Source organism: Chenopodium quinoa, unplaced genomic scaffold (genome assembly GCF_001683475.1).
Source record: "Chenopodium quinoa cultivar QQ74 unplaced genomic scaffold, ASM168347v1, whole genome shotgun sequence".
NCBI lineage: Eukaryota > Viridiplantae > Streptophyta > Magnoliopsida > Caryophyllales > Amaranthaceae > Chenopodium > Chenopodium quinoa.
The window spans coordinates 6,140,829-6,168,460 of NW_018743920.1; the positions used below are offsets into that span (position 1 = coordinate 6,140,829).

Here is a 27,632-nt window from a genome sequence, read left to right on the forward strand (position 1 = left end):
AAGTAATTAATTTAAACACAAGAATTATATTTACAATTCTCAAAATTATTCAACATATGAGAAATTAAACCGCACAAAACTCAATTTCATCAATGGACGACATAAAGTTATCATGATATGTTTGTGCTAAATGTAGTAAATCTAAAGTTCTTTAATGCTTAAAAACCGATAGTCCTCATAATATCGTTCAACACGAGCAACTGGAAATAATGAAAAATGATAGTATAGAGAATTTTTGTGTATTCTACCGAAATAAGAAAAAATCATTCCTTTTTTTAGAGCTCACAAAATAGGAAATTACAATAATACGCAGAAAGATATTACTCCGTAGATTCTTTTTGATAAAGACATTTTAAGTATAGAAATCACTCCGCAAATAAGTTGCGTGATTCACTTAACTATTTTGCCATGAAAAAAATAGAGCTTTGTGGCCATAAAAAGATTCTAGAGCATCTCATCATATTCTTTGGCTTCCCACTATCAATTTAACATCATTATATGATTAATTTATTATACAAAAAAAAAATTGACAAGGAAATGGATAGAAACGGACCTTTGCTTGATCAAAGTATAGGCAATTAAGGAGGTGTATGTGTGAGAAATGATGTCGTTGATGCTTCATGCTTCATTATTTTGATTGTTAATTTCTTAGCTTAGTTTCGACATAAGATTCGAGAAAGAAAATGAAGATAGAAGTAAACACAAGTTTAACTAACGCACAAAAATACCTTAAATCATGATCTTTGTACCGCATGTCACAAGACCACCAGTTTTTTATTAGTTCCACAATAAAATGAAATTATTAGTTCCACAATTTTCAGCACAATCACCAACTTTTCATTCAACATTACGAAAATAAAATTAAAATAACAATGCCAAACATACATAGTAAAGGGCTTAAAATTTGCACGTACATACATCATTGCCTTTTGTACCTTCTACCAAAATTTAATCAACACGGAGTCAGTATTTTGCAATTCCTTTATTGCTTTAGAAAATTTGAGAGAATTGGGTTATGTTTTCTTTAACTTGTTTTAAGGGTTTGATTATTACCTTATTCTTGTGAATTTTAGACCAAATTAAACTAGACAATATATTAAGGCCATCTTTTTTCTTTTTTTTTTCCACCTTTTTCCCATTTATTTCAGGAAAAATAAGTTTAGCGGATGGTCAATAAGTTCACATAAAATAAGTTTAGCAAAAGTTCTGATAAGAGTTAATAAGAGCTACTCAAAGAGTGAGGTTTAGCTCAAATAGTTAGAACTTCCTTCTCGATCTCAGGAGATTATGGGATCGATTCTCACCCTCGGCCTTGTGGTTCTCTAAACACCAAAAAAAAAAAAAAAAATAATAATAATAATAGCTACTCAAATTTAATTTGAATGGGCTTTATAAAAGGGTCACGGGTCTAACAGGTTAGAATACAAATTTTTGCCTAGACTTTAGGGTAGCCAGCTTCTCCTACACCCCCATGCTACTACGTCGTTTTATATTGAACCATTCTGCCATTTTTTTTTCTTCATCTTTTTTCATTTTTGTTAACTTTCTATTCAAGCAACTATATAATGATTTTCTTAACCTAATTTCCATTTTATTTATCTCATATTTTACTTATTTCATTTTCTCTCTCCTGCATTTTTTATTTTTCCCCCAATTTTTCTCTCTCTTCTTCCATGGAAATTTCTAGCTCAATTGCGTTTGATCGTGACAGTGATTCTAGCTTAATTGCTTTTGATCGTGATTGTGATTCTATTTTTTCTGCTGGAGTTGGTTTAGTCGACTCGTTTTCGAAACAATGTGAGTAATTTTTTCCTCAATCATTCGATTTTGATTATGCTCTGTTTTTCGCGTGTAATAGTTCGATTTTGATTTTTGATTTCATAGTTTTTGTAATTGTATGAACTATAGTTTATATAATGCTCAATTATAATTTTTGATTTTATTGTTTAGCTAATTGTTATTGCTTATTGTATGAATTAAAATCAAAATTATGGTCGATTATAATATTTGATTTCATTTTTATTTATGATTATTTTAATTTATAGTTTGTGATGTATTGTTGTGATTTTATTGTTTTTCTTTGTAATGTTGTTATTCGATTGATGTTTTTTCCAGTTTTCTGCATTTTAATGATTGTCTATAGTTTTATAAAATTTGACATTCAATTAATGCTCATGTATGTTATATTATATGTACATTTACGTTAACATAGGTGTAATTACTGTAATTTACATTTATCTATGTAATCATAAATGTTCATTTATATGTTTTATTATCATTTTGATATATGTTCATTTATGTAATGATAAATGATCATTAACAGTTTACATGTGGTTATTGTACATTATTGCTATTATTTGTGTTCATTTGTTACATTTTAATATTGCAGTGGAAAAAAAGAATGTTATTTTATTTGAGGATCCAAGTGCTCAGGTAAAAACTTATTTTCTTATGCTAATTCTTTGGCTGATCCTAATGAGTTAATTGTGATTGAAGATCTAAGTGCTCAGGTAAAAACTTATTTTCTTTTTTTTATCTGTTTTTATCAAATTCTTTAGAATATTAAACATTTTTACTTTTAATTTTTTTTCAAGGTTTGTAATAAAAAGATTGCCATTGTAGAAGATATCCCTTCAGATGATAGTGTTTCAAATGACTTTGAACAGGTATTATGTAAATGATTATGTATGTAATTGTAGTTGTTCATTTTAGTAGTTTAAGTTGTGATTATAATGTTTTTATAATTTTCATTTTATTATAGGAATATGGATATAGCTCTATGCAATCAAACGTTACTGTTGATCCAGACATATCTGCTATTGTTAAGGTGAAATATTAATCATCTACCTTTTAATTTTGTATAAGGTCATTATGAATTTTGAATTTGATCATTAATTATTTTAATTTTGATCATTAGGGTAAAACAGCTGCAATTGCTCATGATGTTGATAATTTTCCAACAAGTTCTCAATTGCCACCAAAGAAACCAAGAAATGTACAATTTCCCACAGTTGTGCATGCTCAAATCAATGCTCAAGCTCCTTCTAAAGTTTCTAGCATTGTTCAAAATCCTCCAAAAGCTCCAAGAAATGTTCAAGTTCATTCTAGTGTTCCGAAGAAAGTTCAAGCTCCTTCTAATGTTCCAAGAAGTCCTCAAGGTTGTTTTCGGAATGTTCAAGTTGATTCTAGTATTTCAAGAAATGTGCATGATGTTCCTAATGTTCCAAGAAGTACTCAAGGAAATTCAAGGAATGTGCAAGTTTCTCCTAGTGTTTCAAGGAATGTTCTACTTTCTCCTAGTGTTTCAATGAATGTTCAAGGATCTCCTACTGTTTCAAGAAGTACTCAAGGAGGTTCTCCACAGATTTCAACCAAATATGATAGGTTATTAGCGTGTTTTGATACTAGTGTGGCTAAGAGATTGGCTACAAATGGTAAATAAGAGAGTAAATCAATATGCAATTATGTTTTGGTGTTTAACTATCAACATTTTTAGTTGTCTCAACTTTATAGAGATTCAAGTGCTTTAAGTTTTTTATATTTTAATTTATTAAGTAATTTGAATCTTTTTTTTTTCAAACTATTCTTAAATGTTCTATAAATGATTATTTTTGCTTTTGGAAGTGATCATATACTATTTTAAATAGTAAGAACCATTATTAAATTGGAATAATTATATTAGATGATTTAAAACTGGCAATTATAATGTAACACTTTACTATTTGTAAATATTAAAAAAGATAATAAATTTTGTCTTTACTTGAACAACAACAAAAACTTATGTCCATACAAATACTGAAAGCAAGTATGATCATATATATGTCTATATATGAACATATTGTATTAAGCTTGTGCAAATCTTCTTGCTGCTCTTCTATTGTTCTGTGACTGCCTGTTTCCTTCATTCAGCATTAGTTCAGCAGTGTATTGTACTCTGAGCTTTCTGATTTGGTTCACCTGTTCCAAGAAAATAATTTATTATAAACATGAACATTAATGGGATATAAATGATCATTATGTATTATAAAGTGATCATGAAGTATATTTTTTTGTTTTGTTGAAATTTACTTACATTGTTTGGTTTTAGGTCACAAACCCATTCTTCATTGGGATCAGCAGTGAAAGTTTCCATATGTTTCATAATGTAAACTCCACAGTTGGTGTAATCTTCGTTGCTCCTCCACTTCATTTTTTGCAAAACCACCTTATATTTCTCAATAGAATCTGCATCTTCATACCCCAACCCTTTCAAATATTCTACATATCCTTTTAACTGCAACATATACAGAAAAAAAAATTCAAAGGATCATTTAAAATATTGATCATTTTAATTTTCAATATTGATCATTTTGTATAAACAAATTGATCATTTATATATCTATTAAACAATATACTTACCACCAATTGGGGTTGGTTTTCATACTTTGTTGCAATTGTTTGATGTTTTGGCAGTTTCCTGTTGTCAATTATATGCATTGTCTCATTGATATGATCAATGCATAGAAGATAGAAATGTGCATATATGGCCACTGGAAAAAAAATCTATACATAGTACACAATATTATTATATATACACATTAATGTAAATGAACATATTATAATTCCATATTGTTCATTAATACCTGTTGATATCCAACTGCACTCTTGATTTTGTATAACCTCAATTCATTTGTTATTCTTTCTTTGAAGTATGCAATTCTAAGCTCCATTGATGATCCTTCAGGACACACTGTATTTGCATATATAATTTGCTGCAAATAATGCACAAGGATCATTTTAATATTCATAATGATCATCTAGTATAAGTGAATTGATCATTTTAGTACACCAATGTATACATGTGTAATTTCAATAAAGACTTACATGTGGAAATGTTGAAAAGTATAACTTGTTCTTTGACCTTTTTTGATTCAGAAGTACTGCCCATGAATCGATCACATTGTTAACTACTAATGTATCCCCTTCAAGAGTTTTCATCTCTTCCCTATTGATCGAATTCACTCCATCATAGTATAGTAGCTCACTGCAAAATATCAATTTTTTAAATTTTATGAGTTTACAACAAACATAATGTTAAAGTTTTAATGAAGTAAGTGATGTATACCTTTGATCTTTTCCACTATAAGCATAGTCTGTTACAAGTTTGTTCATTGTGTCTTCATCTTTGAACAAATCCTTGTACTTGACCATGTATGGAGATCGGAAAGCAAGAGGAACATTTGGGATTTCCCTTTGTGGCCTAGTTAATGTGACCATATATTAATACAAATATGATTTTTTTTAATAATGAACAAATAATTTATATAAAGAACAAATAGTAATACCTTATATCTTTTTCCTTTGCAATCTCAGTTTTTGCCTTCTCAGCTTCTCTTGATTTTTTTCTTTCCAAAGTCTTCTCTCTGTCACTGAATAAATATTGAATTATGAATGATCATTTAGTATATTGATAATGAACATTATAAATCTATACACATGTAAAGACCATTTACCTTTGTCCTGTTGTGTTTTTGGAAATTTGAATCTTCTCTGTTTCAATTTCTTTTGAATCCTTTTTTGTCTCACTGAATATAAATATAGTATAAATGATTATTCAGTTTAATGTAAAAGAACATGTATATGTGGAATAATCATTTACCTTTCCTTCACATTTGAAGCATATATCTGTTTCTTCTTGTCTTCTCTGAAATATTAATCATGGTTAGTAATGAAGAGTAATTAATATAAAAAAAACATTATTCTCCTTTTTTGAACAATAAACACTTAAAATATTACTAAAACATTTAAATTAAAATACATAATTTACATATCTTAAATTGTGCATTCCTACCCTAAAGCAAAATATTCCCTTCTGATTTTATAATACATATCCATTACTAACTTCATAAACAAAAACTGTCCAAAATAATTACACTTTATAACCAAATTTATTCTACATGTCCATTCAAAATTATATATTTTCTAACAAGATAGGTCTTCCATGTTTACCCCATGCTTCCTCCTTTCTTGTTTGATTTATCAAGGATATCTTCCATACTTGAACATGCTGGAGATTTGAAGATTGTAGAAATATCTCCAGCAGCTTCCCTATTTTCAGTTGGTGTCTTGGGATCACCAACTTTTGAATCAGATGCTGCAAACAAAATACATGAAAAAAATTTAATATAACTAGAAATGAACATTATACTTAATAATTTGATCATTTATTTGTAATATGTGAACATTGTACCACTCTTTGAATTTCCTTCAACATTTTCTTCTAATGCTTCAGATTTTGAACCTTCACCTTTGTTTAATGCCTTTTGTATTAATTTGCATTCACACATATATAAACTTAGTATCATTAAAGAAGAATATCTTACAATCACAAATATTCATTTAATACTATATAAGTGAACTTTTTACCTTTTTTTGAATTTCCTCCATCTTGTGGTTCTTCAGAATTTGAACCTCCAACTCTTTCTGTTGATTTAAAATATATGAAATTGTTAATGTAAATGAACATTTGTTATTCTGAATATATACTTTTTTGAATATTTAGACTAAACAAACTTAATATACAAATTTGAACATATGTATACATATATATGCACACATATAGGCACACAATCCAATTTGAACATATACTGTTTTGTATTTGTTCATTATATTTCACAATACTATACTTTATATTTTTTTTGGTTGATCATTTAATCAAAATTACGCATACATTCCAATATTAACAGTAACTTGGTTAAATTTTTATTATCGTCTGAGAAATAGAGGAAAATTATGTTTATTTGAAATTAAACAGTAACTTGTTTAAATATGAGCAAATTTAAATAAATTTATGCTTATAATTCCAAAAAAATAGTAATACTTACTTTGATTGTTCTGGAACTCCAGTATTTTCAATTTTTTTCCTGAAGCATCATCAAAAAGAAAAAATACCAAAAAATTAGGGTTTTGTTTCGCAATTTTCAATTAATTTTACACTAAACATGTAAAACATACTTACTCATTAGATTTTTGGTTTGTTGTTGTTGAAATTTGTCGAGATTGTGCAATTTCGTCTCTTATGTCGGACATTTTAGACAATTTTACTTGCTAATTGCATGTACGAAAATGGAGTAGAGAGAGAAAATGGAGGTTGAGTGAGAAATTGGAGAATGATGATGAGAAAGAAAAATGTGATTATTTGAAAAGTTTTTTTTTTTTTTTTTAATTATATATATATATGGGTGGGGTAGTGGGAAGTTACTGGCAGTTTTAGAAGGAAGTTACTGGAATGTGTGGTACGCATCGTTTAGGGGGGGTGTAGGGATAAATGGCTAAACTAGAGTCTAGCCATAAACAATTGAGGTTAGAAAGGTAGATTGGGCCTACTATAAATGTTAATTTCTTAAATTAGCTGGTTCGATTCGGGCTAAAGTCCGGCCCATTAGTATTCAAGTCGGATCCTTTCTAACCCATAATCGGAATGTTTCATTTTTGTTCGTTGTTCGTTGTATCGATCAAGCAAAGGTTAGAGAGAGAAAGTGAAAATGGGGGAAACAGTTTTAGATGAAGATGCACTTCTCAAAGAATTCTTCGCCGAAGTTGGTGAAGTTGAAAGAGATAACGAAGTTGTCAGGTTCCTTTTTTTTTTTTTTTTTTTTTTTTTCAATTTATTGAAGGTTTTAATTTTCATTTAATTACTTCAATTTAGTTGATTTTAATTGTATTAGGTTGTTTATATGTGATTGATTTGATGTTTATTTATGTTCAATTTAAAAATTAAGAAAATTCAGTTGTAAATAATGAAAAACGAATTAAAGTAGTTAAATTTGGTCAATCTGGGTGTATGAAAGTTAAATTTGATTAGGGTTTAACCCCTTTATGCCTTTTGTGTGTGCAATTGGGAATTAAATTGAAGAACTCTATGATTTGCGAGGTTTCGAGGATGATAATTTGTATTTTGATTGGTTGTTATGATGAATTGAGGAGTTAGATATTATCATACATGTGATTGCTAATGAAAACAGGCGAATAGCTTGTCTAATTGGAAGGTACAGACTGGTTCCTGAATTTTCGATGCAATCTTTATTGCAGAAATGTAGAGTTGTTCATTTGGGAGGGATCCCGGATTAGTCCGAAACTAGGGATTGCAGCATCCTTATTAAATTTGTTTCATTTCATGAAATTTTTTATATGAATTTTATACTTTTATGCAAGGAGTTATTTTTAGTTGATTGAAAAAGGTGCGGTTAAGTTAAACACTGTGTTACATATTTGAAATGGAGCCCTTTTTTTATAATGTCATTTCTGTAGACATTGAGAAAATTGGAGTGAAGGATATGATTTCAATTCATGGACAATTGAAATTTTATTTACAGTTTGTAGTTCTTTGACTAAGTATTTACTGGAAAGAATACTGTAAAGTGTAGAGTATATGTTGGCTGGCCTGGGGTGATTTCGGTGTTTCGACCTTGTTGCAAAGTTATCCTGGCTATTCATCTTCCTTGGGTTGAGATGGAAGAAGGTGTATTCATTTACGAAGTATGCTGTTTCCCTTCAGAAAGTTGCTGAGTGTTTGGATTGTGGAAGCTTGTTCGTTCATGTATCTATGTAAAGAGGGCGAAATGGAAGTCCGGATATAAAATCTCTTTGTTTTCTGTATTACTATGAATTCTAAACAGCCTGACTATGTGTACATGTGTATCATTCCTCGGTGTATTTTAAGTTTGCAAAGTGGTTAGTTTGAAATTTAAAGGTAGTGTGTGTTGTATGTAGTGAATAGTATAAAGGCCACACAAAATTTGAAAATTCATAGCTAGAAGTATAATAAAGTAGTGTTTAGCAGTTTCTTTTTTCTCTATGACTTACATTGTTAAGGCTACAGGATACTCTCGTGCTTCAAGTTGAATCCATTTGAGCATCTAAACCTACCGTTTGATTCATCAGTAGAAGATGTGAAAAGGCAATATAGAAAGGTTTGCTTAATATACAGACTTTGGGAATATCTATTTCATACAGTGATTAGTTAATCTTGTATTTTCCATGATTAGATGCTCATTCATTGTGTGACATGCATGTGCAGTTATCATTGATGGTTCACCCTGACAAATGCAAGCATCCACAAGCAAAGGAGGCATTTGGAGGTTTGTCAAAATAACATAGTACAGTTTTTTTTTTATTTATAATTGTTTTGATGATAAGATCCTTGTGGGGATGTAATGGACATATGTGAGGATTATTAGTTAATCATCTTATATTGTGGATGTTTACAATGCTCAAGGAAAGAGGGTGGTGGGGAAGGGAGGAGGGAGGGGGGGAGGGTAGAGAAAGCTTTCACTTTTCTTCCTGGTACAGCTTAAGCTTATAATCTCATGTGTCTTTCTCTTTTTTTGAGCTTTTGCTACATTGATTTTGCTCGACTGTGAAGACTTTTGACTTGTGCAGCATTAGCGAAAGCCCAACAGCAACTTCTTGATTCACAGGAAAGAGACTATGTACTTAGCCAAGTCAAATCTGCAAAAGGTCAGCAAACAGCTTATTTATGACATCAACGTAGTGGCTTTTATTTTTGTGGTGACTCTTTGCCAAAGTTAATTTTGGAGTTAGTATATGGCTCTTAATTCATCATTTGTTGCGTTTCATTTTTTTTTTTTCCTACGTGATTCTTTGCTCTTTTTTCTGTATCACACCTTTTGTATTTATCTCCATGGAGATATCCAATATTCAGACTTCTTTTTGCATCCATCAAGGTCAAATGATTGAATTGTTCCATTGGAATTGCAGAGGAACTTCTATCAGTGAGAAAGAAAAAGTTGAAGAAAGAAACTGCTTCAAAAATAAAATTTATGGTTGATGAGGTAAATTCACTTGCCATTACAACTTGACTTTCTCTTTGACGAGCTTTTCTAGTTGAAGACATTTTTTTCAAATATACTTGATGATTTTTGTTGCTCTCTATTCTTGTATTTTCTCAATTCCTTTCATTTGCATTTGATAGTACATATGCATGCATGCTATTGTTTTGTTACTGTTTATTGATGACAAACAATTATTGCTTCTTCTTCTTAGCCTTGATAATATCCATCTTATTGTTGTTTAGATGGTGTTACAATGCTTCTAGTTTGCATGCATCACATTAGCGAGATGTAGTTTGGATTTCATCTTAAGACCACCCTCCCCTCTCGAATTAGTAATAGTAACCACCAGAATTGAAGAAATCATTGATTTAGAGTAAAAATCGCGAATGCTTTGCGATCATATATTTCAATGACATAATCTTCCTTCTCAACTCTCATAGCCCCTGAAATGGACTCAAAACACAGAAACACACACACAGAAATATGCTAGCAAATAAACAGAAATGAGAGGGAAAGATTGAAGCTTTCATTAACAAACAAAGGGTTTACACAAGTGATAGGTTTAGCCCATCAATCTCCACAGTGAGTTTAGCTCACAACTCTCCAGTTTACACTCAAAACATTGCCTGCCTACTCTATCTCCTCTCTTTCATTATATATTACAATTCCCAAAGGTGATTCTTCTTGATTGGCTTTTAGTGTTCAGCTGGCAGTTGCTCTCCCTGCTCCACTATGGTGTCTGCTGTGACTTGTTGTGCCACTGCCATGATCTGTTGCTGCAGCACCTTTTCTAGCTTATCTCTCTTTTGTCCCCTTCTGCGAGCATACGTAAGGATCACTTGTGGGATGCTTCGATCCATTACTTCCCCATTCAATACTTATAAATAGTTTGCCATGTGCTAGCCTCTTTTGCTAAGGAAATCTAGATATATTGTCTTAATCATAATAGACTGATGTGTTTGGCACTTGTCATGAAGCGTGGATGCCTTCTGTTTGGACAACTTTGACATTTTCGAACTTGGAAAAGCAGGACAAGATGATTCCCATGGAACCATCCACTTTGGGTCTTTGCCTCTAACTATCAATTTATATATGTATTCAGTCATTAATTCAATGCCACCATGGGTCTTTATGTGACTAACTAGTTGTTGTATATGATTTTGATCAATATTTTATGACACTGAAAACATCCCTTACCATTACTAGAATTTTCAACACCATGTCCCAAAATTTCCAAAATTGGTCTACCATTTCTAAAATTTTCAAATTTAGCCACCGGAGAACATTTTCAAATCTGGAAAGGTTAGGCATTGTGGTGCTTCCTAAAGTTTTCAAAAGACCTTGGGTTGCCTATTTGATTCCTGGAACCATGTAACTCATCTCTTTTGCCTTCCCTCACAATCATTTCTCAAGTTAAGATGCCTTGCCTTGTCTTGGCGTAGGCCGAAGGTGAGCCTACACGCTACCCTCTATTGCCATAAATAGGTGGTTTTTAAAAAATGAGGTGTTATTATAATATTATGCCTGTCTTTGTGTTCAGGCCTTCTTTGTTGAAAAATCCACTGACATTTTTGTCAGTTTTTGCTTGATACAATAATTGATATGGAAGTAGGGTAAATGTGATTTGTACGCTAAGAGAAGGGACCTTGAGTTAGTATCTTATATTTTTCGTAATTGATTTTCTATGTATACAAGACTTATTGGTGTCCAAGTTTTGGATTTGACCACCTTTCGTGAGGTTTTATAGGGCCCAGTTCTACCATTTTCTATATGTGGTTTCTGTATATCTTACATTTATTCTTAATGTTTGAGCTGCTTAGATATATGCTATATATTGACAGAAATTTGATAAAGAATACGAGCAGTCAGAGGAGTTTAAGAAACAGCTGAAATTGAAAGTAAGAGAGATTCTAACTGAGCAAGAATGGAGGGGGAGAAAAATGGCTATGAGGGTAATTTTCAAACCAACATTATTTTAATTGTCTCAATTTGTTTGTTTTTCACACTATCATGCTTATCCCCTCTCTGCCATTGCTAGATATCTGAGGAGGAGGGCAGGCTGAAGAAGGATGAAGAGGAACAAAAGGACGTTTGGAAAAGGAAGCGTGAGCATGAGGAGCAGTGGGAAGGAACAAGAGAAACAAGGGTTTGACTATTTTCCTTTCTCCTACCTCTGTGTTTTGTTCAGATATTTGCAGTAGCTCTTGTAAACCAAATTACTATGTCATGCCAATTATTTATAGCTATTTAGAGTGCACTATTATTATTCACACCGAATCAACCGCTCTTTGTTTTTCAAATCTAGTTCACTGGATTGAGTTGCTACATGCCATTATGCTCAAATTTTTCTTTTATCACAGATTGAGCAGTAGATGATAAGATTTTATCTTGTTAGTTTTCTGTTATATTTGGGATGGCCTGGATTAGTCAAGCGTTACATACCTGCTAATGATTGATTATCCTATCTGCTTTCTTCTGCAGGTTTCTAGTTGGAGAGATTTTATGAAGAGTGGAAAGAAGGTAAACAATGTTATTTTAAATAAATAATCTATATTATTTATAATAGCTGTTGTATGAGTAGGATGTTTTTACATATGCAATATGCTTACATTACTGGTTATGCAGGGTAAAAAGGGTGAGATTCGGCCACCAAAGCTTAAAACAGAAGATCCAAACAAGTCTTATGTTCAGAGGCCAGTAAAACGAGGTTAATGTGTCACCTGGAATGAAAGCTACTCTGCTTGGGATGAAAGTTACTTTCCTGAAAGGCTTTTCTAAGTACAGGACTTATGGGCTGTAATTTGTATTCACCCACCAAACCCATGGTAGAGCTTGTAGAGTATCCATTCCTTTCTGTTGAGCAGATGATTGATATGGTAAAAGTTAAACTCAAATTCTGTAGATTCTTTTGAGCTCTGACCAGGTATAGCGTAATAGTGTAGCTGTGATTTGTTGCCTATTCTGTAGGGAACAGAGAATTTGCGATGGCACAATGTGTTACTGATGTATGGCAAGCACAAGTTAGATTATCCATTTATTTGATCTTTACAATCTTGTACAGAGTAAATTACATAATCGCACATATTATTCCTTTTTGTTTGCTTGGCAAAGGAATCATTATAACTTAATAAGATTGCAAAAATCATACAGAATGATGGGTTCACACATCTCAGGTAAAAATCTTAGTACTACATATTCTGATAACCATCTCAGCTGTGGAGAAGGTACAAACTATAGCAAGTTGGCTTCTTACAAACTGAAATCAAGTAAGAAGTTTGGCCTGCTTGTATTTCTTCCCCTTATCTATACAATGGAATTGCTCAGATGCCACTCCGAAGCTCTAAAACTGGCATGTTGTTCCTGCTTATTGTATCGGGCTATCGGCTCAAGCCTACCAGTATCAAACTCTTGACATCCCTGTTGGCATCAATCCAACAGTTAAAGGCTGAATTGACTACCTTCAGTTTTTGTCTTTCATTCATTGATTAGTTGAGTGCTTTTCCTCTCAAAACACTTGGAACAACATTCTTCTTCACCACAGTTAATACCAACACAAATTCTACTTTATTAGTCAAATATAACTGATAGTACAATTTTGTTACCCTTATCTGAGCTTCAAAATAATTTACATTGGTCATTATTAAATTCTTGACTCTAAAACATGATTGTTATGTACTCAACACTCAAGAACGAATTTCTTTTTCTTTTAATAGCATATAAAAACAATTGGGGCCAACAGGGGAGCCTTAAATGTATAAGAGGGCAACATCTGTTTTTGCATGGAGCACTTGCTAGGCAAAAAACCTTCATACCACTTGATAAAAAAAATTAAGTTACACAGAAAAATGAACACAAAATTACAAACATTACCTCTATTATACAAGGACCTCTCACCATGGATTTGATATAATGTTACCTCACCAATAGCATACACCCAACTTGTGACAAATACACCCTAATCGAGGACCAAACCAAAAAAAATCAATAGAAAACTAATCAGAAGAATACCCAAAACTATCGACCTGACTACAGAAATAACCCAGACTCTGGACTTTCCACCAGCATATTTTTGATCAAATGTACAAGGGCCAACTCCCTAGGATACCCATGCTGGCAATTCTTATAGCACATCCCACTGAGATGAGTGAACTCCCATTCGCACTGAGATCCATACATCCATCATCAATTGAAGACCTCCGAACGTGTGGTTATCCCAAGAGGGTCTTCAAAATTTTCATGGCTTAAATTGAGTTCAGGACATTCTATGTACAGCATCCTGCGATACCAAATGCCAAAACCCCCGGGTGGAAGCATGATCCAACATGAGTGGCAAACCATTACACTCCAATTAGATCCAAGCAAGAGAACCCCGATCATTTGCAACTTGAGGACGGCCTCTAGTTGGTGTCGGCGGTCGGTTAGCATTAAGCTCCTGCAGCATGAAAATTTGAGAAAATGAATTCCAAGAGAAGAAACTAACCATATCTACAACAGGAAATTGAACAAAATCACCAAACCTGCATCCAAGTATCCTCAATATGTCGATCCGGAGATGTCTCCGGTGATGAAATTGCTGGAGGCAGGGGATGAATAAGTTTTGGAACCACCACTAGATCCCTCCCTAATACCAAGATAGCTCCTGCATTATTTGCAGTACCTAAGAAGAGACAAAATGAAGCTCTCAGCAGACTAGTTAAATGTCAGAATATAAACTTAGCAGGGCTTACAATATGACGCAAAAAAGTGGGGACTTGAACTTACCACAATAGTTGGTAGCTGAAAATAAAGTAATTAAATGCCCTTGAGCAAACCGCTCAAAACCATCCATGACACATTCGTGTGCACGTACAATCAACTGAAGATCATTGTTGTTACAAAATTCCATGACACGGTCGGGCTGCAAAATCAGAACACCCACAAATCAAATACTATACAGATCTAAGGTCACAGACAAGCTATAATCAGGCAATAAATAGCATGATTAATCCACTTTCTTTAGATCACAAAATTTTATTTCATGATCTGATGCTCCATTCTCACAATTTAATTGCAAAAAAAATGACAAGGAATTTATAATAGATATTCCATTCTCACACTAGCAGACTCTAATGGCCACCAAGTTTGAGATCAAAATAAAATAGTAGAGATTAAATAGGGACAGAGGAAGTAATCATCAAATTTAACATAAACCATTGACAAAAATCTTACGTCAAACACAATGCTTCAAATACACTGGAAACAAATCTAGCATATGAGAACTTTGAAAAGGACAAAATTATCAAATGATAAGACTAACATGAGCACTCAAAATCAAAGACGGAGTATACTATTTAACACCCAACAAAACTGTAAAAAATAAAATAAACCTCCACTAATCTTAATTCATTTAACCCAATTTTTTTGCAATATATGCTAAATTCACAAGAAAACCTGCAAAACCAGGTAATTTCAACATGTACAACTGCTAATGCAGAAAACAGATAAACAACTATGAGTGATCCCATGTGTTAAGATGAAATGGTGATTATTAATGTTGAGTACTTATCCATAAACGAGCCAAAGTTCACAAGATTAAGGCAGATATCAATCAAAGCATTAACAGATAGAAACAGAATTCAATGTGACCATGACTCTGAATGACAGCATCTAAAAATGGAAAGAAAACTGACAGTAAACTCGACCTCTGTATGAAACATTCAAATACTAGCAACCACCCTATGCCTTTCCCACCAATATACATGAAATGAGGAAACTAGGACAGAATAAAGTAAAGGGAGAAATACGTTTAGAAAATAAAAAAATTGAGCTAAGCAACAAAATTTGCTACCCAACATTGAAGATCTACTCAAACAAATTACAAAAAACTACTCACCCCAAATGTGACTAGACCAGGACCTCTGGCATTTGGACGCAAACCTTCCACGCTGTCATTTTCTGTTGGATCCGACCTGCAAAAATTCATTTTATCATAATCTCTCCTGGCAGAACATAGACCCAAGAATCAAACTTATCAGCTAATTGGATAGGTGTGCCTAACCATAACAAATCCATCAGAACAATTGAGCCAGCTTCCATTGTAATAGGGCGTTGAATGTTCTCAATCTGTTCTACATGATTAATTGATCGTCCAATGCCACCATGCATACATATAATTTTCTTCTCAATAAGAGCTGCCAAAGGAAGCCAATTGAATAATCTGTTTAACCGATGCCATGCCCAGATACCATCTCTTTCACCCTATTCAATGCGTACATATATTTTAAAAACCTTGAATTCTATTAAATAAACCATTATAACATAATTTGAATGCTCCATATGCAATAAGGGTTTACCATACGCTCAATGCACTCAATCCTGAAGCCAAAAAGGGCATTGATATCAGCTGCTTCATGATTGCCTCGAATTAAATGTACATTTTGAGGATACTCAACCTAATAATTATAATGACAAAAGACGGCAAATATTAGATAAACACATTTTGAGAGAGAGAGAGAGAGAGAGAGAGAGGCTGTACCTTCAATGAAAGTAGGAGTGTAATAGTTTCCAAGCTATGCTGTCCTCGGTCTACGTAGTCACCTAAGAAGAGATAATCTATGTATCTGACATTATATAAAGAAGCATAATCAGCACATAAACCCCAGCACATGATACAGAAATATCACATACAAAACAGATGGACTACATCAACAATTCAAAGCAAACCCCTTGTTTGTAGACCAAACAAGTTTCTTAAAAAACAATGTACGTCCTAAATGCATCACTTTCATCAGCATTTTTTAAGATCAATTATAAGTCAGTTGTTGCATGGCAAGAAATAAATTAGAGACAAGATCTTTGGCAACCAGCCAACCACAGCCGTAGAATTCTCAAGGGCCCTCCATCTCCCTCACCCTACGTCCCACTTCACTAAACAAAATATTAGAATAAATAAATAAAAGGATTTGCCTATGAGGCAGTAAACAGAAACTTTTTTCATAAACTCAAGACCTTAGTTTTAAAAGGCACGAGGCGCACCGAGGTGCATTCAGTACCTGGAGCCTAGGCGCAAGGCGAAGGCGCGCGCCTCTTGTATATGAGGCGCAGATTTTTTTTAATTATTTTTTTATTCTTTCTGGAATAAAATTGCAGTCATATACTTGATTTTAACCTACTTATTTTGTACAATATTAAAAAAAATAATAATAATAAAATAAAAACCTATAAAAATTATATAAAATAAAAACTTTTAAAAAAAATTAGAAAATTGGTAGAGTTCACATGACTTACAGTAATGTGAAAAGTAAAAAAAAATAAAGGAAAAAAAAAAAAAAAACTTTCAACATAAACTGGTTTAAAAAAAGGTCGATGGAGAGAATTTCAAAAACAACAAAAACAGATGTGGAAACTCTATCGGCGACGAACGCCGGCAGATCAGGTGCCGGGAACCACTGGAAGATGCTCGCCGGCAATTTCTGTCATGCCGGCAACCAACAATCTCCCAATTGCTTGAACACCAGCAAATTAGGGATTTATAAAATTAGGGTTCTATAGAATCAGGGCTTTTCAATTTGGTGTTGAATCGAAGTAATTTCATGCAATTTATTGAGGGTTTTTGCTTGAAATGGCTTCCTAAAGACTGGGTAAGGTTTTGTTTTGTTAAATATGATTTTTCGTTATTATTCGACTCAGATCTACTATTTCTCTCGCTTGTAAACATGAGGCGGCCAAGGCGGTGCGCCTTGCGCCTTGCTGGAGGCGGTCTGAGGCGCGCGCTTTCTGGCGCCTTCTGGAATGCGCTGCGCCTAGGAAGACCGAGGCAATTTGGGCTGCGCCTCGCCTCACCTCGCCTAGCGCGTAGGCGCTCTTGAGGCGCGCTTTTTAAAACTAAGCTCCAAACTAGCTATATCGCAATCGCATTTTAGAACTCCATGAATCAGGCTGCTAAACATCCGAACATAAATAAAACTGAGTACAAATTATTCAGCTAAAATGAAAATTAGCTACAACGTTAACACTTACGCTATATCCCCAGCCGTTGATGGAGCACCATATTCATCAAAAAGTCGCATAAGATCCCCAAACTGCCCATGCAAATCACCAAAGATTTTTATAGGAGCTCTAAGTTGAAGGACACTTGGTTCACTAGCAAATATTCGCTCTGCGCTGTCACATAGATCTGCTATGTCGTTGCAGTCCAAGAAAAATTGTCGGCGGACCGGAGGTTTCCACCCTCGAGGTTTAAGAAGATGTGCTACAACCTGAAAAGAAAGAGAGAGGTGAGACAGATGCCCATAAAAGCAAGAAAAACGAACACAATCAGAAAGCTGAAATTTGGCTTACATTATAGACATCAGACAAAATCAGCACACACCTACATGACAATCAATTACAAAACGTACTTATGGCCGTAGGAAGTTAGGGAGGTAATAAAGGAGTTAGGGGGTAATAAAATTGGGCTTACTGAAGCATTTAAACTAAATTCACATTTTCTACACACATACTCAAAGCCAGACTCACACAAAGAACAATATATAATTTTATATATGCTTATTGCTCATCTTTTTTGTGTAAAAAGCCAAACCTTACAACAACAATAAAAGGTTCATGGCTTATCCCTTATAGGCTGAACATTAGATACATTGTTTTAAGATAAAAGCAATATATTCTCCTGATGACCTAGTACTACCTTTGAAAGTGGCATGTACTATGAAATATATTTGTATCATCTAGGGAAGGATAGTATTGACGTATGAAGGCAAACACGAAGCAGTGAATATTTATTAGTAGAAATATAATGTGTTGCATGTGAGGCCTGAGGACATGGGAGTCAGAGAATATAAAAAACCAGGGTTATGATGGAGATCAAAAGGCAAAATGTCAAATGGACTCATGCTCTTAAAAGGCATCTTGCACTTATTTCTAGCAAATGTGTCTGGCACATCTTGCTCTTAGTTCTAGCAAATGTGTGTGGCGATTTCATTAAAGCTTACTCAGAGTCTCACATACAAGGAGCACTCCGTTAATCACACATATAACCCAGACTAAGACGGATCCAGATTCACAGTATGAATGCATGTCATAAGTAAGTAGGGCATGTATGAACTTTAAACTTAAACAAGTTCTGGAAATAAAAAAAACAGCAACGCATTCTCAAAGACTCAATAACTGCTCTGATTTCACTGACTTCTTTATTAAAAGATTGTAGGCTCTGTGGGACTTTAAGAAATCAACTCTATTTTTTATGCACTTTTATGAAATTAGAACAGAGAAAAATTCATATACCTTTTTTGGAACACTGTTGATCGACATTTGCCTATCAAGCAATTTCCTTGCTGCAGTAGCATTCTCTGGGGTCCCATAACTAACACGCCTGCCTTCATTCTCAAACTGATCAATAGATAGCTGTCTAACCATGCCACCCAAAGCACCGCCAGTCTCTGCGGCTACAACTACCTGAAAAACCCAAAAGAGGTTATTCAACAATAATTCGTGTATATTGCAAGCAGAAAGCTCAGGGTCATTAAAATACCATTTCTCAGTTCAAAACATACTCCTCCTAACTAGAACCAATAGTCGTACTAATTCAGGATGTCAAGAAAGATGCAAGATTTCACAACATAGCAATACGTTATGCTTATATTTCCTAAAATGCCACAAATTAAATTAGATGGAGGGGAAAAAACAGTAATAGCACTACTCATATGAAAGGCTACTTTTTGTAAACTTGGGTTCTATAGAAAATGGGAAATTTGACAACTAACAAAGGAAGGTAACTAGAGAGAAGAGAAATCAGTATTTTCATAAAGACCGGAGATATTTACAAGTATTTTCTATTTTGTGCATGGAAAAAGAACCATGAATATGACCATTGAAAAACTTTAGCGTGATTGGGAATGAAAAACTCACAGCTCTGTGATGGAGCCTAACCCCTGGGGGAGGGGTACTAATTGGTACAGAAGAGTCTGGCTTGATCATAGTTGGTATAGGCTTTCCACTAGGCGTAGCCTCAGCACCACGATCACCCCTATCTGGGAGTTCTACTTCACCATTAACTTGACGTGCTTTAGCAGCAGCCAACGTAGCACTGATAGCCTCTGCTTCGGCTGCTGAGGCTTCAACCAAATACTCAACTCCTTTGCTGAGCCTCCTGCAAATACTTAGTGTCAGTAAGTCTCTTCAATTTAGAAATATTAAGTAGCCATCTTACAGCTTAAACTCAAGCAAGTCTGTAAATTTGACATTAGCTCACCGGCTTCCCTGCAACATGGCATTTTCATGGTTTATATCTGTATACATGTCACCATTTACTGGGGGGGCAACAGGACTCCCCAGCACAACTGCACCATCGGCCACTGATTCAGGATCATTCTCCCGTAATCTGTCATCGGCAAAACCATACCTTCCAGGTAATCTTCCTGGTGGTGAATTGGAAGCAGCAGCTGCAGCTGCAGCATGTGAAGCAGCACTTGTGGTCTCCGCAGCAGCAAGATCCTCAGCAACAAGTAAGTCATCAAGTAGCACACCTAAAACAAAAATAGGACTCCGTCATTCAACCAATAAAGATACAAGATTAAAGATTGACCAGAAAAAGTAACACATCAAAAAAGGAAAACAGAGATGGAAACCAGTAGGAAAACTTCGTAATCATAGCAGTCATAAGGATAAAATACAATTGACAATTGATTTGGTGCTCATTTCAGCAACAAAAAAAACACCATCATAGAAACTAAGCTGTCATACCACCGCGTAGACCACCATAGATAAAAATCAGGTCACCAACTGCAGCAGCAGCATGCCTGCACCGCCTTGTTAACTCAACAGAAGCATCTCCACCGGCAGCATCAGCACTATACCGACCAGTCCTTGGACTAGTAACAACTGACTTTGTATCACACCAAACTCCTGCTGCTGTATCCAGCACTGCAATAGCGGGTAAAAGTTAAGAAAGACAAGAAAAAACATTTACAAAACAAAAGAAACGAGACAAATCCAAGTACCATGTAAATGGCAGAAAATCTAGAGTGTACTTAAGGAGGAGCAGAACTGTCAAGGACAAAGCATCAAATTCTTATAACTTAAAAATTCTGAATCGGAATTGATTAATGAAGAATATATATCAAGATGTAAATGACAATAGATAGATCAATTCACAGTTCTGTCAGCTTAAAAAAATATTACACAATATATTTACTCCTAGGGTAGAAACAATATTGCAATATTACCCTTTTAAATCAGAATATCAACTTGTAGGACCAACTTAAATATAAACAGAGAACCAGAGTATGGTTCAGAATAAGAATGAAGGCCCACACAGCAGTAACAAACAATCTCAAGAACAGTAGATAAAATAACATGTACCTGCCACACTGGATGAATCTTCCACCATGCGCCCCCCACCAAGTGCACCTCCAGACACATGCAGTCGTGCATTCACAAAAACCTATATGTACAATAAATATTAGTGGCTGTTCGATAGAAAAAAAAAATATACAATAAAATATACAATAAAAATAAAAATACAAAGATGACAACAATCTGAAATGAGATGGCAATGAAACCCACCGCAGCATGCTGATATCTAGGGGATGGTGAAACACCAGGAGCAATTGCCCATTCCCACCGACCATCTCTATGCTTAGCAAGTCCATATGCACTCGCCAACGGCTTCAAAAAACAAGCAAGACAAAATTATAGCATAAGAATGAAAACGTAGCCATATATATCAGAAGGTTTTGCAAGTGGCATAACATGTAAAAGAAGTCACGACAAAAAGCATTCCAAAGAACAGAAAGAGTGATGACAGCAATAGTGGCGTTCTAAATTCTAGCAATTTAACAAGACTGCAGCACTTCTAGTTCTTTCTACCACCTGACAGAACATTCATGCAACTATAAGAAGTTTAAAATGCAAGCTCAATCAATCTCATACTTAACAGCTTCTTGAATGCATCCATGTTGTGAAAGTTTCAAAATTGATGAAGGTGAGGTCGTGGAGGAAGAACAACTTCCCTAAATACAATTTCGATGTAGGTAGGTATACAACAACAACAACAACAACCACAACAACAATAAATCCTTAGTCCCAAAATGATGTAGGTAGTTATCAAAAAAAATAAAAATCTGCCATACATACAGCTGAAATTGGTCAAGAGAAAAAACAATAAAGGGCAAGTAATAAGCAAGAAGTGCATTGCCAATATTGCATCATTCGTTAATAGAATATCCCTTTAACTTTTCTATTTCAGTTTACCCCATATTATTGTCCTCTTTGGTTAATGAAATATATTTAGCCAACGTAGGAACCATTCTCACTATAATGTTATACCTTATACTAATGGTTGCTTTCTATTCAATATCTTCACTCTTTTCTATTTGTGAAAAGTCAAGACGAAAAAAAATTTAAACTCAAATTTTAACTTACCACACTGTTTGCATCCCTCCCTCCACAGAGTAGAAGAAGACCATCAGAACGAGCACTAGCAGTTGCATACCTAAGCAATAGCACAGAGGAAGAAAGTCAAGCAGGTAAACCCGAAGACACAGACATAAAAGTGATGGAAAGTTGGCAACACTTAATAGTGAAGTCACGCAGAGGCAAGACAGTACATATTAAGTCTATGATCATTCAAAAACTATGTATAAAATTCAGAAGGTGGTGATTTCCAATCAGTGATGAAGTGAGCACATTGCTTGCTTCAGCTATGCATAGTACACAGCACTTGTAGACCCTCTCTCTCTCTCTCTCTCTCTCTCTCTCTCTCTCTCCCTCCCTCCCTCCCTCCCTCCCTCCCTCCCTCCCTCCCTCTCCCTCTTCTTTCTCTCTCTCTCCCTCTCTCTCTCTCTCTCTCTCCCTCTATTGAAGCAAAATCTAGAATGCATATGACATGTATGACACTCGTCTTTGCCTCAAAAACATACCTTTTTGTACCTTCAATAGCCTGGCACATTTGAAAAATAAGGTCGCTACTAGGAGCACGTTCCATATGACTCTCAAACATACACAATTCTCAAACAAATTCAATACGAGTCATACACATGATATGGACTCACTATGTGCATCTAAGTATACTAATTCATTTCCAATATATTTTACTACTAATGATTGTTACACAAAAAGACCTTAACTCTTTTTTTTTGGCAAAATAGCCTATTTATAGATGGGTCGTAGCCTGTACGCTGGCATCAACCTTTTTGGCCTTATACATATATTCTTACATATCTCAACCCCCTCCTTCCCTCCCCCCCCCCCCAACCCCTCTCAGTCTAACTCTAAATAATATTTTTTATTGGCCCAATATTCATCCAATCCACCACTATTATTTCTAATTAATTTCTAGAAAACCAGCCCTAAAGAATTCTCTTTGCCTGAACAATTAAACTCAAAAATACAGCACGATATGGATATCATCTTTCTTCTTACCCTCACAATGCAAGATTTTCTCGAAAATCCACCCATAACCCTTATGGAGATCAATTTGCACAATTGCAAGTATTCCAATTCCAACACAACTGCAAATAACTCCTCAATCCTGTTATTCTTAAATTAGGAAAAGCTTAAATGCCCTTTGACACAATGATTGGAAGGTTACTAGCGGAAGCATGATGCGCCAACCATACACATACAGGACTCCAGTTTAAACATCTCAGTTCCCAAACCATCTATTTTGCTAACTTCTGTGAAATTGTGAGTATTAAGGGCTAAGTGGCTAACTACACCCCATTTACCCAAATAATAAGGGAAAGGGTTAGGAACAAGCATATAATTCTACAGTCCTACGGTCCTACCTACATCAGAATTGTTAGTACCATCATACCCCCTCAAATATCCAAAAGAAAGGAGAGAAAATCATCTTCAAAGCATCATTGTCCATATAAATAACAGAGCCCATTTGTGAGGAATCAGCAACTGCCACAACAGAGGCCAGTTATTGTTGACAGTCAGTCAATCAGTCATCAAGCAGGTCTTGCCCTCCTTCATTATTGAATCACTGTTTCTTTCTTAACCATTTGAAAAAAAATCAAGCCCAAAGCATTATCTTTGGCTTGAGCAGTCAAGGCCTTTAATCATGCAAAAGTGTTTCAAATACCAGGCCATAACCCTCATAAAAATCAAATTGCATAAATGTAAGTGTTTTGGCTTCAGCACAACGGCTGTAGGCAACTTTTACCATCCCAAAAGCAGCACCTGGTGTCTGATTTATTATAAAATGGGTGTTAATAATATCTACCATCATGAATGAAAGGTTACACTTCCAGGAGCATTAAGACCGTTATATTACTTTAACAGTGGCGTAGAGAATTCTAGTTTGAGCTTCCCAAACTGTATTATTCACACTAATGAAGATTGCCAGTTACGCTGACTTCTGTAAGTATTTACAGCAAATCTCATCCCAAACTCATCCCCTTACCTTAAAAAAAAAAAGGATATGAATTGGTGATAAACATTCTGCCTTCCAGCCCCCCCCCCAAAAAAAAAAAAAAAAAAAAAGCCAAATGATAAGTGAAAAAAGTCATCTTGCAAGCAAAACTATGTATAAAAATAACAGAGTACAATTGCTAATTAGTTCCTGTTGACAGTTATCAAGGGGGGTCACACCCTAGTAAAAGGAGCGAAGTAGCTTTGGTGACAAAAAATAGGGGGGTAGGTAGAAGATTGATCTTACATGCATGGAGGGGGACCTTCACCTTCAGGTTCCAATTTCCTCCACTCGTATGGTTTTGCCGCAGTATCTAATGCCCAGACATCAGCCAAGGGTCGCTTCCCTACAGGATGTCAATATTTTGGGTCGCGTGAGTGCCAGATAAGAGCACAAAAAACATTATACAAGTGTCATAGAGAAAAAGGATTGCGGGAGGCGAAGGGGGGAATAAAAAAAAAACACTCACCATCATTTCCGCCAATGCACATAAGATATCTTTGTCCCACAAGGGCCATGACATGTCCGTAACGTGGCCCAGGTCCAGGGCCTTGAACCACCACCCTAGTCAAAACTTCTAAGTTAGTCATAGATATCCCCTTAGCTAAACAATGTTACAGAAACTAAATAATAGATGAAGTCATCATTTTAGACACCAAACCTATGCCAACGTGGCCTTTGTTGGGTAAGATCAAGAACATGTAGGTCCTCAGCAGATAAACCAGCTGGACCAATACCACCCTACACAAAATTATAGGTGGCAGCAGTCAATAATGAGAAGGACAAAGTATGTCATCGCCCCAGGTACAAGGTTTAAATTATAACCTACCTGTATAACCACCATAGTGCCAACAGCTGTAGCAACATGAGCTGCCCGAGGTGTAGGAGGCTCTCCAATGGGAGTAATCCTGGATGTTGGAACACACAAATACGTGAAATTTTGTTCAGGTATAATCTCTCTCATCACTTCATGATATCCCATAATTTGGTCACAATCAAAAAAACATTAATATAAGACTGCATTCATGATTAAAAAGCCAAGAAAAACTCCTCTTACCTAGACCATTTATTGGTTAACACGTCATAACAATGAATATCTGCTGTAGCACCCGCCAGCCCTGCCATGCAAAGAGGCATAGTTTCAATCACAACAGACTCACAAGAGCACAACTTTTGAAAGTAAAATAACAAATGACACCAAAATAATGATGATGTCCTATTTTCCGATTGAATTTCTTAAACTTTCCATTCCAAGATCAAAAGCAGTCACGTGCTGGAAAATGACTCTAACTAGTAACCATTCCTTAAATAATAAAAAACAACAATGGTCTAGAAATCATATCTACTTTAAACACCATCATTGTTCTATTTTCAGGGATAACAGTGTAATTGTTGTTACAGGCTCCTTGGCATCAGAAAAATTGATACAAATGGTGATCACTACAATTAATCCCAAGTCACCAACATCCAAATCATCTTCTTTAAACCTGAACAACTCAAGAATCAACCCCTAACCACTACTAAAATCTTTTAATTTTTTCCATCTCCGGAAAGGCATAAAGCCGAAATGATGAATAACTAACAACTCAATAAGTTCACATCTGCCAACTTTAACCTCAAACAGGCAGCAACCCTAACTTTAATCTAACAGTGTAATTTAAGTAAATTATATACTAGAATTATAATACATTAAAAAAGAAAGGAATAATAAAATAAATGTTGCAAATATAGAAAGAAACATACTGATGCCAGCACTTCCAGCAGAAGAAGGAGTTCCAGCAGCAGCAGAATTTCCTTCAAGAGCAGTAGCACCACCAAAAAGGATCAACCTCGGCCCAATATAACCTGGACTACCTTCTTCCCCAACCGCCGGAACCGCCGTCAAAGTATGGCCGCACCGTGGACCAGCCCCATCCTCTTTCTTTTCAATTATCGCATTCACCACCGTATAACTCGGCGCACACCGAGGCCCAACTATCTGTCCTTGCCCTTGTCCCTGTACTTGCTGTTGTTGTTGCTGTTGTACATCTTTCTCCATTGGAGAAGACGAAGACGGCGTCGTTTGAGAAACCGAAGCCGAAGCCGAAGAAGAAGACGAAGGTGGCGGAGATGGAGAGTTACTGTTATTGTTTGGTGTTGAAGAAGGATCTTTATCGTTCTCCATTGATGAAGACGAATCTACCTCCATCTTCTCCCCGATTTCAAACCCTCCCTCCCAAAAAAATTAAAAAAAAAAAATCTCAACCCAAACTATTAAAATTCAAAATAATAAATACCTAATTGTTGAGATCGCTGAAAAAATCCAGATAATTAAACATCACTAAATCCCTAATTTGAAAAGAAATGAAACCCTAGATCGTTCCCTCTTTTCGATTCAAAATTAAGAAGTTCCCAAATTGAGGAGAGAGAAAATTAGTATTATCACACTCTCTTCTCTTCTCTCACTCTCTCTCTCTCTCTCTCTCTATCTATCTATCTATCAAAGCCACGAAAGTCGAAAGTGAATACAAATCTTTTCTCTCTCTTCTTCGCTGGATTTTTTCTTTTTTTTACCGGTGTTTCTGTGTTTTTCTCTCTCTGTAAAATACCAATTATATTAAATTTTTAAAAATGAAAAAGAATTTTTGTCCAATCAGAAGAAGAGAGAGGCTAATTTGACGGCCGACGAGAGAGACGGCGTCAGGTGAGTGGAGCGTGAGAGAGAGTGGATGTCACCGCCTTGTTAGAGGAGCGTGGTGTTTATAAGGGAGTTTGGATTTTGAAGAATGTGAGTTGTTTTGTTTAGCCATTTTTCCTTCTTCTACGGGTTATTTTTTGGAAGTTTCACCACTCGTGTTTATTTCACGCGCTGATTTCTACTTTGGTTGGTTGTGTCATGTGTGATTATGCTTAGTGACTTCATCACTCGATTTTTTAAATTTTTTCTCTACTTAACTGTTGTTTGTGTTTTAATCATGTGGGTATCATCAATTTTAGGGTATGTAATGCAAATCAAAAGTGTCTTAGGTTATCATTGTTTATTTCGCAATTAATTTTGATCTCAATACCTCTAACAGACTTATGATTGTGGTCATTAAAAAATCAATACACAAACCTAATCCTAACGATAATTTATAAATGTCTTAATTTCATATATCTCTGTTTAACATAACCGTTGGCAAAACTGATTAACAAAATTAATAATACTTGATTTTAAAAAGGTGTTGTCGTTCACTATATATCATAAGTAATACCGTACATGGATATTGCACACCAGTTTAACACCCAACATTCAGCAAATAAAAGCCTATACACAACCAGTTCCAACTTTAATTTGCTATGATTAGTGTATGCAAATTCAACAACTCCTCACACAATTCAACACCCTCATTCTCATATTTATCATACATTATGATAAACATCAA

General features: G+C 34.8%; 3 protein-coding genes across 3 annotated transcripts; 2 read left to right on the forward strand and 1 right to left on the reverse strand.

Moving 5' to 3' along the window:
* Nucleotides 1-2,592: 2,592 nt before the first annotated feature.
* Nucleotides 2,593-3,483, forward strand: LOC110687629. Its single transcript, XM_021864268.1, has 3 exons — nucleotides 2,593-2,666; nucleotides 2,762-2,827; nucleotides 2,918-3,483. The coding sequence occupies exons 2-3, from the start codon at nucleotides 2,780-2,782 to the stop codon at nucleotides 3,440-3,442; spliced, it is 573 nt and encodes a 190-aa protein (XP_021719960.1). The 5' UTR covers nucleotides 2,593-2,666; nucleotides 2,762-2,779; the 3' UTR covers nucleotides 3,443-3,483.
* A 3,961-nt stretch (nucleotides 3,484-7,444) lies between these two features.
* On the forward strand, nucleotides 7,445-12,928 carry LOC110688170 (J domain-containing protein spf31-like). Its single transcript, XM_021864879.1, has 9 exons — nucleotides 7,445-7,612; nucleotides 8,861-8,951; nucleotides 9,059-9,119; nucleotides 9,421-9,498; nucleotides 9,760-9,833; nucleotides 11,675-11,785; nucleotides 11,872-11,979; nucleotides 12,315-12,353; nucleotides 12,459-12,928. The coding sequence occupies exons 1-9, from the start codon at nucleotides 7,524-7,526 to the stop codon at nucleotides 12,543-12,545; spliced, it is 738 nt and encodes a 245-aa protein (XP_021720571.1). The 5' UTR covers nucleotides 7,445-7,523; the 3' UTR covers nucleotides 12,546-12,928.
* A 591-nt stretch (nucleotides 12,929-13,519) lies between these two features.
* Nucleotides 13,520-26,803, reverse strand: LOC110688169 (serine/threonine-protein phosphatase BSL3-like). Its single transcript, XM_021864878.1, has 21 exons — nucleotides 25,972-26,803; nucleotides 25,286-25,346; nucleotides 25,058-25,136; nucleotides 24,890-24,969; nucleotides 24,698-24,792; nucleotides 24,475-24,574; nucleotides 22,233-22,302; nucleotides 21,375-21,476; nucleotides 21,171-21,252; nucleotides 20,553-20,732; nucleotides 20,062-20,335; nucleotides 19,719-19,959; nucleotides 19,095-19,265; nucleotides 17,832-18,070; nucleotides 16,348-16,432; nucleotides 16,166-16,264; nucleotides 15,871-16,070; nucleotides 15,706-15,781; nucleotides 14,595-14,730; nucleotides 14,351-14,490; nucleotides 13,520-14,265 (listed from the first exon to the last, which is right to left on the reverse strand). The coding sequence occupies exons 1-21, from the start codon at nucleotides 26,414-26,416 to the stop codon at nucleotides 14,182-14,184; spliced, it is 3,039 nt and encodes a 1,012-aa protein (XP_021720570.1). The 5' UTR covers nucleotides 26,417-26,803; the 3' UTR covers nucleotides 13,520-14,181.
* Between the last annotated feature and the right edge of the window lie 829 nt (nucleotides 26,804-27,632).

Excerpts from the sequence above, each read along its gene's own strand:
- LOC110687629 (XM_021864268.1), top strand. The coding sequence starts at position 2,780 with ATGCAATCAAACGTTACTGTTGATCCAGACATATCTGCTATTGTTAAG. Across the intron at positions 2,828-2,917 it reads ACATATCTGCTATTGTTAAG|GGTAAAACAGCTGCAATTGC; the intron begins GTGAAATATTAA and ends TTTGATCATTAG.
- LOC110688170 (XM_021864879.1), top strand. The coding sequence starts at position 7,524 with ATGGGGGAAACAGTTTTAGATGAAGATGCACTTCTCAAAGAATTCTTC. Across the intron at positions 9,834-11,674 it reads TAAAATTTATGGTTGATGAG|AAATTTGATAAAGAATACGA; the intron begins GTAAATTCACTT and ends ATATATTGACAG. Across the intron at positions 12,354-12,458 it reads TTATGAAGAGTGGAAAGAAG|GGTAAAAAGGGTGAGATTCG; the intron begins GTAAACAATGTT and ends CTGGTTATGCAG.
- LOC110688169 (XM_021864878.1), bottom strand. The coding sequence starts at position 26,416 with ATGGAGGTAGATTCGTCTTCATCAATGGAGAACGATAAAGATCCTTCT. Across the intron at positions 21,477-22,232 it reads GGAGGGATGCAAACAGTGTG|CCGTTGGCGAGTGCATATGG; the intron begins GTAAGTTAAAAT and ends TGTTTTTTGAAG. Across the intron at positions 16,071-16,165 it reads TTGAGTGCATTGAGCGTATG|GGTGAAAGAGATGGTATCTG; the intron begins GTAAACCCTTAT and ends CGCATTGAATAG.